The 12,138-nt window shown below is 39.1% G+C and overlaps 1 protein-coding gene across 1 annotated transcript; it reads right to left on the minus strand.

Moving 5' to 3' along the window:
- Positions 1–217: 217 nt before the first annotated feature.
- Positions 218–8,865, minus strand: ZCCHC9 (zinc finger CCHC-type containing 9). The gene is made up of 6 exons (XM_027545699.1): positions 8,755–8,865; positions 6,863–7,269; positions 4,768–4,918; positions 4,358–4,450; positions 2,163–2,231; positions 218–903 (listed from the first exon to the last, which is right to left on the minus strand). The coding sequence occupies exons 2-6, from the start codon at positions 7,244–7,246 to the stop codon at positions 785–787; spliced, it is 816 nt and encodes a 271-aa protein (XP_027401500.1). The 5' UTR covers positions 7,247–7,269; positions 8,755–8,865; the 3' UTR covers positions 218–784.
- Between the last annotated feature and the right edge of the window lie 3,273 nt (positions 8,866–12,138).

Below are 12,138 nucleotides of genomic sequence, written 5' to 3' on the forward strand. Positions count from 1 at the left end.
GTGAACAAAATGCTATTAAGGTTGATAGACAGTCTGTTACACGCCATCATCATTCTGGTTAAATACCCCAAACTGAATTTTGGCTGGAATCTCTCTCTTGAAAACCAGGGGCAAAGAAAGAGCTGCTATTAAGCTGAGGTACTCTTCTATTTTAACCTCAATAATTTGTAAATCTTTATGCCAAAACTAAAACAAACATTAATCGAAATTAATCTCATTCAGGATTCATAAAAGATCATGTTTCCAAAGAGATTGTTACATGGACATTACCAAGGCTCATTCAATCCAAAATTAGGTATTCATAAAACTAGGTAAATAGCAAATGAATTTTTATTTACTATTTTAAAAATACATTTTGTGGCAATTATAAATAAATTTCTAACATAATGATAAATTGATACTTTGAACCAACAACAGGACCACAAATTCACTTCCAAATGCAAAGCAGTTACCCTATGTTTAGGGATAGTTCATATTAATGCATAATTTTGTTTTTAAGAAAAAAATGATTGTTACAATCAGGTATATAATCACTTAGTTACACCTAAGTTCTATAGGTCAAAAATATATTCTTTTAGAAAATCCATTTTAAACATCTTACACTTTTTTCAGTGATCTTCTCCAAACAATGGGAGACAATGGGAGAAGTGCCCCTTGATGGACACTGGTTTGATCACACCTAAATTATACTGATATCTATAATACAGGCCTCCAAGGGACAGTCTAGCTCCAACTTGTAAAGCAGGCCCAGTTCAGAATGTTGAACAAACAACAGTACTAATCATCAAAAATTAACAACTTTAGGTATCTTTGTTTTGGGTTTCTGTGGTTTAGGCACATCCAAAATTTCTTCATAGTCTGCACTCATTCCCTTTGCCCAGCGACCAACTGTGACCACTCGATCTGTAAAGACACAGAAACCTCAAAATGTAAGAAAGACAGTGATCAAATATACCCACCTAGATTGACTGGTACTGGTTTAGCAAAGGAACTAGTTTTGACATGAATAATCACAAAGAAGAATCCATCACTAAAGCAAAGTGAGCAATTCTGTAATTGATTATAACCCTTGATTTCAGAGTACACGGGCAATTTGTCATCCCAATTAGGGAAATGCAGCAACTGCTTTGCAATGCACAAGTTGATGAGAAAGCTCTTTCATTCTTTCCCAGAGTTCATCATTATAGAGTCAATGAATTCCAAGAGACCGTAAACAGCAAGACTTATGAAGCATCAGTTTTAAATGCACAAGATTCCACCTGTGAAATTATACAACATCTGCTTGTCAGTCTTGTCATTTGGGAAGTGGCAATCCTCCCAAGAAGGAGAATTCAAATTCCACTTCTCATTTCAATCTCACTGCCTACAATGTAGTAAAGACTATCTTCTTCTAGACAAGAGTCTAAACAAGAACTCTTGGTTTTCAAATTCAAATGCTAGGGGTAGGAAGTAAGAATGGGCAGACTTATTTGTTTAGTTCTATGACCATTTGATATAGAAAGAAATGTGCTTTTTCTCCAAGAAGCACTACTGGGCTATCCTACTGTCTTGCCTCCTTTCACACACAGATTGTCATCATTCTAATCTAGGCAAACTAATCTAACAATGGTCTCCACATCCCCCAATATCTGTCTTAGGTTTGTTGAACATTTATGAAGTTTTAGATGACCAACGGTAGTTATTTGTCAGGAAAAAAATATAAACTGGCCAGATACTATGTGGATTACACAATTTGAATATTTCTGGAAGTTTTTGCAACCAACTTGGAATCCTTCTGACTTCAGAACATACATGAGGATTCTCAATCATAACAATACTGCAACTTTTTCTATTCAATTTCTTAGTAAATTAATATTTTTAAATAACATAATTGGCTGTTATTATTAAACACATAAGTTAGCAAACACAAATATTTATGAATAAGATGCTTTATAAAATCAGGGTCCTCCGGGGCTTACTGATCATTTTTTTTCCCACCTGAGAACAGCTGCTAATGTTTACTTAGTACTGCTGATAAAGAAATGATGAAGTCATTACTGAAACAGGAAACCAGACAGTCTTAAAACCAGTTGTACCTCAGGGAGTTGTTAATAACAAAATTCAACAAAAACACAGAGGAATATTCAATCTCACCCCTTCTAAAGGAGGCCCAGAGATCTCACCTGAGTTCTGACTTTCGGGACAATCTTTCTTCATATGTTCCACAGAGCCACACAGTCTGCAGCCACCACCTATAAAAAAAACAAAGTCACTGAAAACCTCTGATACTTAAGTAGGGCATTTAATGTCTCTAAGCACTTTCATATTTTGTTTGGTCCTCATAACCTTGTTAGCTGCAAAGGTAGCTGAATAGGAACGACTTATTCCTATTAATAAGTCTATTCTCCATTCCTCTTAACCTCATAGAGCACTAAACTGTATCAACCCACCATTTCTTGTCCCTGACCTTCAAAGGAGATGTGGGAAAGTGAGAAATGACAAAAGGTACTTGTTCTCTAGAGTGTCCAGGAGCCATTGCATGGAAGCCTAGGTCTTAACCACAGTTAGAAAGGCATGGGCTCGTGAACTATGAAAAATTTGTGTGCAGATGCATTTTTTGAGGAGAATGCCCACAGTTTTTAATCAGATTCTTTAGTGATCAATGCCCCATCCCCCTAAAAAAGGATACAGACCACTGCCCTGCTATACAGGTCAGATGGGCGTGAGTAGTTACAAAAGGAATGAAATTAACTTTTATATCAGTGCCTTTATCTGCCAGGCATCCTAACTCTAGTAAAAATGCCTATTTGCCTACTTTAAGCAACATCCCAGGACTGTGAGTTACAATACAGTCCTAAAATGAGTTTTTCTAAAAGGAATCTTTCACTGAATAGTCAAACACTATTGCTTAATGGTCAAGCATTATCATGATCATGCTCATAATATCAAATGACTTCTCAAAAAATGACCCTAACAGGGTATAAACTTGGATTAACTCATACTTTTCTGTGACTTACTCCCCTTGCCACACTTTTTATATCTGGTCATTTTGGTTCGCCATACAAAGGCATTTTTGCTCACTAGCCATATTATATGGCCTGTTTATTAAGTTCAAAACTGAAAGACACTTTTGAGTATCTTTCAGGTCCAAGACTCTTTACTGCTGTAGATGCCACAGTGAAACAGAGGAGGCACTTTAATAATTACTCTAATCCTCATAACTCTTCAAGGTAAAATATCATAATTCATCAAATCTAAGACACCACTGATTATAAGATATATCATTCATTCCTTTCTGGGGAAAAAAAAAACTGCCTATTATGTAACACCCACCAATAGTAAGATACATTGAGTTCAGATATATTAAAATGTAAAAAAAAAAAACAAACATGCATCTTAGAATTAGTGAAATAAAATTTTCTCATCTCCATTTCACAGGTGAGGAAACTGAGATGAGAAAAGTTAAATACCTTGGCCAAAGTCCCACAGTTAGTGAGTGGTAGTGCTGAGACTATAACTAGTGTTAACTCCAAAGTTAAGCTTTTTCACTGGACTTCTGCAAGGGAATCCAGGATATGACACTAGAAGTGTCTAGAACCTAATGGTACCAGCATCACATTAATAAATGACTCACATTAACAGATGCCAACCTCCTCCTTAAAGCTTTAAATATCACAGACTTTATTGTGGGCACCTTAAGACATTAGCTGAGCCAAAGGTAAGAATGTTACATGGTCCATGCCAGACAATAAACTAAGGAAAACATTAAGAAAAAAAAAAAATCCAGAATGGTGAGTACCAACCCTTCTACCCAAAATATTACACTATACTGAGATTAAATTCACCACACTATTTTTTAAATCTTATATTAGTTTAAGAAATAATCTTTTTGCTTGTTAGGTTTAAAAGTAGATATTTATAACATATTCTCACAAATGATACTGAAGTACATATAGTTTGAAATATAGAGGTCAGCTTTTTCTGATTTGACATATCAACTTAAATTACACCAAGTCTAGTACATAGACTGTGTGCTCAGTTGCTCAGTTGTGTCCGACTCTTTGAGACCCCATGGACTGTAGCCTGCCAGCTCCTCTGTTCATGGGGATTCTCCAGGCAAGAATACTGGAGTGGGTTGTAATTTCCTTCTCCAGGGGATCTTCCCAGCCCAAGCATCAAACCCCGTTTCCCACATCTCCTTTACTGCAGGTGGATTCTTTACCTCTAAGCCACCATAGGATAATGCTTGATAAAAATAATGAAATTCTAGAGATTTTGCCACTTATTCAGGAATTTAAAAACTGTTTAAATGTAAATTAAATCACAACTGCATGATAACTCACCACCATTTTCAACATACAAGAGTAACAGTACTCACCATCAGCATAGAGTCCTTTGGGATTATCAGGACAAGATCTGGACAGATGCCCCATTTCCCCACAAACAAAACATTTTGCAAAAGGAAATTCACCTGTAATGATCAACAGTTCCTGTTTAGTTATATACATGTATGGATGTGCGTGTATATATATCAACATAGATAGATACAGATACCTATCTGTATCTATCTATATATATATAGTGTAATTCATATTACTTTAAAACACTCTGAGAAGAAAACATATTTGTTGTTACGTAATTTAAAGTTTAATCACATTTGATTTCAAACTATTAAGTAACACACTCATAACAAACCCTGTCAGCAATGAAAAAACCAGTTGGTTACTTACTGGCCACTTTGGTCATTAACCAAATAAAAAAACTGATAGGAAAAAAACAACAACATACCAAGAGCTGGGTCTACTTTAGCCTTGCACTTGGTTATTTCGTGCTCTGTGGATCCACACCTGTAACATATTCCAGTGCCCATTTCTTGATTCTCAAGGGCAGCAGGGCAATCTGCAATCCCATGGCCAGGCTGTCTACAATGGAAACATACCTGAGAAAACAAAAAGTGAGTTTCCACACTGCAACACAACACTGGCTTTATTAATTCTAGTCATCAAAAAAACCATCCCATTTTAAAGCTGTCTAGTTCTGTTTTTTGAACTCTCCGTATTTCATCTGTAGAAAAAAGTGTTTCACATTCTCCTAAACTGTAAGAAACGTCATTTTCAAAGGGTTTCATTGCTTTTGAAAACCCTCTATTCATAAATCTATCAGTCTAGGAGACAAAGTTATAAATCTTTGCAGGAGGTAATTGCTTAAAAGAATTAAGCAAATATGGACTCATTACATTTCATTTCATTAATGGGGATGTCTGTATCTTAAACTGAGTTTTCTGGAGGAGACCCAGGCAATAAGCATAAAAATTATCACTCAAAATTAATACCTTCACTTTTTAAAGTTCACGTCATAGAATGAATTTGGGTCAAGTGATTCCATTTAAGTTGTGATTCAAATCATAAGATATATTTCACACCAAAAATTATACTTTATAATTTTTATATCTTTTACATGTTCCTTAATATTTATAAACAGAGGTTTCATCTTAAAATATATGCACATTTTAAAGGTATTATTCTAAGGTGAATTATTTGGCTCCAGCATAACATTGAACAATGATTTTGATGCTTTAAATAATACCTAGCAATTTGGAGGATTTTTTTGCTGCAATAAATAAAATTATCAGTCATAATCGAAGATGGTAGATATTTAAGACATTTTATTTAAACTGGAAAAAGTTTTTGGATAAAACAGTTCATCATTTTTTAATTAACAATTAAGAACTGATGCTTAGTCTGAGATACTAAGAAAAGTAAGAAAATGAATTGAAAGGTCTCAACAAGCCTTATAGTATTAAAGCCTATGCTTTATTATAAAGAATTCCTTTTTTGTTTTGAAAAACAATGTCTTTCCCCTTAATTAAAAACATAAATATTCCCTTAAAGTCATGATACTAAACTTTTTCAAAAAGTATGCAATTAATCACACTGCCTATGTCAAAGAAATTATCTTTAAATTAAAAAAAAAAATTTATTTATTTATTTGGTTGCGCTGGGTCTTAACTGCAGCTGTTGAGATCTTCGATCTTCCTTGCAGCCTGCAGAATCTTTAGTTGGGTGGGGCACGTGGGATGCAATTCCCTGACCACGGATCAAACCTTGAACCTGGGGCCCCCTGCAATGACGCACAGAGTCTTAACCACTGGACACCAGAAAAGTCCTAAAATTATCTTAAAATTATCTTCATGTTAAATTAACTTGACTTTAAAATATTTTAAAATAACTGCACAATTTAAACAAGACTATCTTGATCCAAATAGAAATGATTCTCTTTTCTATCCCAATTTATTCATAAGGAATATTTTATCAGTATTAGCTTAAAAAAGAATCTTACAAAAGACTCTCCAAATATGATACTGCATAAAAATAACCCTGCAAATAGAAACCACATTTATGGAAGCTGCAACATTTCAAGTCTACATTGTTGCAAACAATGCTCTACATTTAGTAAGTCTATTAAAAAATAAAAATGTAAAATAGCAACAAGTGTTGATTCTCATATATTACCCTGCTAGAAGAATCTCTTGCTAGAGAAGGGAAAGAATTATACCAGTATTTCATTTCCTGGGTTTGAAACACCTTAAAATCTAGGTGTTGGGAATGCAGAAATTAAAATATATATATATATGCACACTCATGTTTTCTACCCAAAATATGGAGATAATGCCATCTTTGTGTATTGTGATAATTCATCAGTACATCAAGTATGTAGCATATAAGAGCATATAAACAGAAATCCTAGAGTTACTGCTAGCCCTCACAAAGATGCCATCTAAGACTAGCATACAGCCACAATCACACTCTGCTAAAATATGTATATGAGCATATGAGTAAGTTTCCCACCATACAACATGATGTGAGAGAAGTGATAATCTTACCATTGCATTTTTCTTTGCTGCTTGTCTTTTTAATCGTCTTCCTTCCCGGCGACTGTCTTTCTTTAAAGCAACTTCAATTTCTTCCCTTACTTTCTGACTGTCTGTTGCTATCACCTCACCATTGTGAAGCATCTGTGAGTTTTGTCTTAAATATTCCATGAATCCATTCACATCTTCATTTAAATACTCCTTTTTCTTTTTATTCTTTCTGTGTTTTGCTTGGGGGGCATCATTTTTAAGGGACAGCCTATTGGCTTCAAGTTGTTTACTCTTTGGAAGATTTTGGCTTTGTCCCTCAGAGGACCCCTTCTTCAAGTCCTCCCATGATGTTGCAGGAAAGGGTCGTTTGTTCTGTGTGGTAGTGACTCGTGCCCACCTGGTCATAGCTTCATTAGAGGTGTATCAATCTTTAAGACAAGCATAGTCATCATTTCAAAGAAAAAAATGAAACTAAAGATATATGCTATATCACTATATCAATGATACCCATATGTTGAGTGTTAATTATTAGAAGACTTTTTAACTTAAAAACTTAGAGATCTATATATTTAATTCTATAACATGCTGCATAGACAGACCTGCAATGTAAATCTAGCCCTTGCCAGAGAAGATACCACTCCAGTTAAAAAGAAAAAAAAAGCATTAAAAAAAAAAAAAAAAAACACACACAGATATAAATACTTGCTTCAATGGAAAACAACTCAGCAAAAAACCAAATTACTTCCAAAATGAAATCACATGGTAATAGTAAATTAAGTTACTTTTCCCAAATTTTGCAGTTTTCTTAGTTTATTTGCCTATCTCCAAGTCCCAGGTCTACTTTCTTCCAATCTTTTTGCACCATCTGCCATTTCATCACAAATAATTTGTACAGCAAATTAGTAAGTATACACAAATCTTGTCCTTAAGCATGAAGTTGTCATTACAACTCCTTCCGGAAGATTGATAAGCAAAACATACTCGTTTACAGTCACATGATAATACCGAGTCTACCTCGTTTTTTAAATTTTATTTTTAATTAGAGGATAATTACTTTACAATGTTGTGATGGTTTTTGCCATATATCAAAATGAATGGGCCATAGGTACACATATGTCCCTTCCCTCTTGAACCCCCTTTTCACCCCCTCTCTCCCCTCTAGGTTGTCACAGAGTACCGGCTTTGGGTTCCCTGCTTCATACAGCAAGCTTTCACTGGTTTACTTTACATACGGTAAAGTATATGTTTAAATGCTATTCTCTCAAATCATCCCACCTTCTTCTTCCCCTACTGTGTCCAAAAGTCTGTTTCTTGTCTCTACTGTTTCTTGTCTATACTCTGATTACTCCTGTAATCAGAGTATAATCTACTTCCAATTTAAGTGACTTAGCAGCAGCAGCAACCCAGCTGTTTCACATCGTTTCCGACTATTAGCACGCTCCCTTCTAGGGCAGCATCCCCTGCACTAACCAGTGTTAAAACCTCAGCTTTGGCCACAACATCCTTTCAACACAAACGGTGGGGAGGAGCCAATAAACAGGCGTGGGACTCTGCACGCCACTTTACACCACGCGCGCACACTCGTCGCCGCAGATTCTGTGGCTGTCACGGTGGGGAATGGGGCCGTTCAAGGGGAGATGGATGATCCTTCTCCTGAGAACAAGGAACTGGGGGAGCTCTGAGTATCCAGTCGGTCGCGTCCATTCCGCCCGACCGGCCCCAGTGAGGCTGGACGCTCCGGCCCAAGCGGCTACTCAACTACAGCTGAAACGGATCCCCGCGCTCCCCTGGGCCCGCCGCGAAGCGCGGTGCTTCAGCTTCACCTGGCGCTGGGGGCCCTCGCTGCCAGTTCCTGCGCCCTCCCGCCGGGCCCCAGGGAACGGGCCTTACTCCCCCAACGCGCAGCTTCTTACCAGGAAAGGATCCTCCAGAGCAGCGGAGTTAGCAGGCCAGAAAAAACCCGTCCCCCTGCGGCGGAGACGGCGACACCAGGGACCGGAAGCACGTCGTCCCTGCAGTGCGTCACTTCCGGCGAGCAATTGGCTTACTAGCAGTCGTGTCCCTGTCCGGCGCTGCGGTGCACCTCAGCTCTGGGAAAGGTGGCTAATTAGTAAATGTGGAGGGCGCAGTGTTTGAAGGGCACGCGCTGGGCGCGGGGGACGCGAAGATGAAGAGTGTACGATCTGTGCTGTGCAGAACGCAAGGCATAATGGGGGGAGACGAATGAGAGGATCCTTGGCGATGGGAAAGGCCCAAAAGGCTTCCCTAAGAAATGGTCTTTGTACTGGACCTCATCGTAAAATTAGGCAAACATTTCTTGGAATTGGTAGCGGGAGGGACTTACATTTTCATTTGTTGCTGTTATTCAGTCGCTTAGTCGTGTCTGACTCTGCTACCCTGTGTACTACAGCAGGCCAGGCGTCCCTGTCCTTCGCTATCTCCGGGAGTTTGCTCAAACTCATGACCATTGAGTAGGTGATGCCATCCAACCATCTCATCCTCTGTCGTCCCTTTCTCCTCCTGCCTTCAATCTTTCCCAGCATCAGGGTCTTTTCCAGTGAGTCAGCTCCTGGCATCAGGTGGCCAAAGTATTGAAGCTTCAGCTTTAGCACTAGTCCTTCCAGTGAATATTCAGGGTTGATTCCCTTTAACTAAGATTTAGGATTCAGTGGTTAGAGCTCCTTGCAGTCCAAGGGACTCTCAAGAGGCTTCTCCAACACCACAGTTCAAAAGCATCAGTTCTTCAGTGCTCAGCCTTTTTTATTGTCCAGTTCTCACAGTACATGACTACTGGAAAAATCATAGCTTTGATTATACAGATCTTTGTAGGCAAAGTATTGTCTCTGCCTGTTAATATGCTGTCTAGGTTTGTCATAACTTTTCTTCCAAGGAGCAAATGTCTTGTCATTTCATGGCTTCAGTCACCATCTGCAGTCATTTTGGAGCCCAAGAAAATAAAATCTATCACTGTTTCCATTGTTTCTCCATCAATTTGCCATGAAGTGATGGGACCAGATGCTGTGATCTTTGTTTTTTGAAAGTTGTATTTTAAACCAGCTTTTTCACTCTCCTGCTTCACCATCAAGAGGCTCTTTACTCTCTGCTTTCTGCCATAAGAGTGGTATCATCTCCATATCTGAGGTTATTAATATTTCTCCTGGCAATCTTGATTCCAGCTTGTGCTTCATCTAGCCGGGTATCTTGGATGAGGTACTCTGAATATAAATTAAATAAGCAGGGTGATAGAGAAGTACGTGACCTTTGGCATGTCTGGCCTCTCCCACACCTTGAGTATTCCCAACCTCCAGGAGTGGGCCCTTGGCAGCCATGTTTATATCGTGTGACTAACTCCTCACAGCTGATTGGGCCAGGACCAGGCACCTGTGATCGAAAGTGGTCCAATCTGAGACTTGTGCCTGAAATCAGGACATGCAGTCGCAGGACATTACATTTTCCTAAGCAGCAGTAAAGTAAAACTATTAGCACGGTGGGAATGGATCACTGTAATGAAAATATGAAAAGGACGCTTGGGGCCCTATCAGGTGGAGGTGGCTCAGAGTAAGGAAGCTTCCTGCAGTGCAGGAGACCTGGGTTCCATCCCTGGTTTGGGAAGATCCCCTGGAGAAGGGGATGGCTACCCACTCCAGTATTCTTGTCTGGGGAATTCCATGGACAGAGGAGCCTGGTGGCTATAGTTCATGGGGTCTATAGCTTTTTACTGGGTGGAGATGGTGCCCCATAGTCCTAAACAATGCTATTTAAGCATTCAATTGAAATACCACCATGTGGAGTCAAAGAAGGTCTGTCTTCAAGAGAGAAACCTTAGTCTCCTGAGCAACTATCTCCACAACCCCCTTCCCTCCCCTGCAAAAAAACAAATGGCTACCACCAGTGTTTGTATTTGGTGGGAAAACTGGCAATCTGCTCAGCTGACCAGGACAACTGCTCCCATCCCCATCATCACACTCAATCCATTTCACCTCTTAAACTCTTACGTAGCTGTTTTTATCACTGCTGCTACTTCCTTTGTTCCAGCTTTCATCATGAATCATTGGCAGCTGATCTGGGCATCTGTTCTCGCTCCACTCCCTCAAATCCATTTTCCATGCTTTAGCAAAGCAAACTTTTGAAATGTAAATCAGATTGTTGCTCTCCTGCTTTAAACCCTTCTGTAGTTTCCCACTGTTCTTAAGATGAAATTCAAACTCCCTAAGATGGAATTCAAACTCATTAAGGAGATGCTTCCCTGATAGCTCAGTTGGTGAAGAATCCGCCTGCAATGCAGGAGATTCCGGTTTGATTCCTGGGTCGGGAACATCCCCTGGAGATGAGATAGGCTACCCACTCCAGTATGTTTGGGCTTCCTATGTGGCTCAGCTGATAAGGAATCCGCCTGCAATGCGGGAGACCTGGCTTTGACCCCTGGGTTGGGAAGATCCCCTGGAGGAGGGAACAGCTTACCCACTCCAGTATTCTGGCCTTCAGAATTCCATGAACTGTATAGTCCATGGGGTTGCAAAGAGCTGGACACGACTGAGCGACTTTCACTTCACTTCACTTCAAAGAGGTGTTAAGTCCCTGCCTCCTTCTCTAGCCTCACCTGTACGTTTCCTCTCTTCTTTGAGCTCTATGACAGGAGTCTAACATTCACCTTGTTATCTCCAAGCCTTTGTACATATTCTGTTCTCTTTGTAGGGTACTCCTCCTCTTATTCTTCCAATTAATTTCCATTCACCCTTCAAGACTTTTAATATTTTATTCTCAAGTAAGCCATCCAAGGGCTTCCCAGGTGGCACTAGTGGTAAAGAACCCCCCTGCCAGTGCAGGAAACATAATTCCCTGGGTCAGGAAGATCCCTGGGTTGGGACAATCTCTTGGAGGAGGGCATGCAACCCTTTCCAGTATTCTTGCATGGCGAAACCCATGGAAGAGGAGCCTGGCAGGATACAGTCCACTGGACTGAAAAGAGTCATACATGACTGAAGTGACTGAGCATGCATGCAAGGCTTCCAAAGCCCCTCTCTCCAACCTAGATCAATTCCTAATACACACTCACAGCAGTCTGTATATACTTCCTTATGGTGCTTTTCAAATTTGTAATTCATAGTGAATTGTGTAATAAGTTGTTTGCTGTATCCCCATTGCCTGGTACATAATTGATGCTCAGTATGGTTTGTTAACTAAATGAAGACTAAGTATTTTGCAATGCTTGGTAAAGTAAGCTAGAAAAGTACTCTATTTTAAGAGGAAAGATTAAAGTCGATGCTACAGGAATATTGTTATTTGATATGGTAAAT

This window comes from Bos indicus x Bos taurus, chromosome 7 (genome assembly GCF_003369695.1).
Source record: "Bos indicus x Bos taurus breed Angus x Brahman F1 hybrid chromosome 7, Bos_hybrid_MaternalHap_v2.0, whole genome shotgun sequence".
In the NCBI taxonomy this organism is placed as follows: domain Eukaryota; kingdom Metazoa; phylum Chordata; class Mammalia; order Artiodactyla; family Bovidae; genus Bos; species Bos indicus x Bos taurus.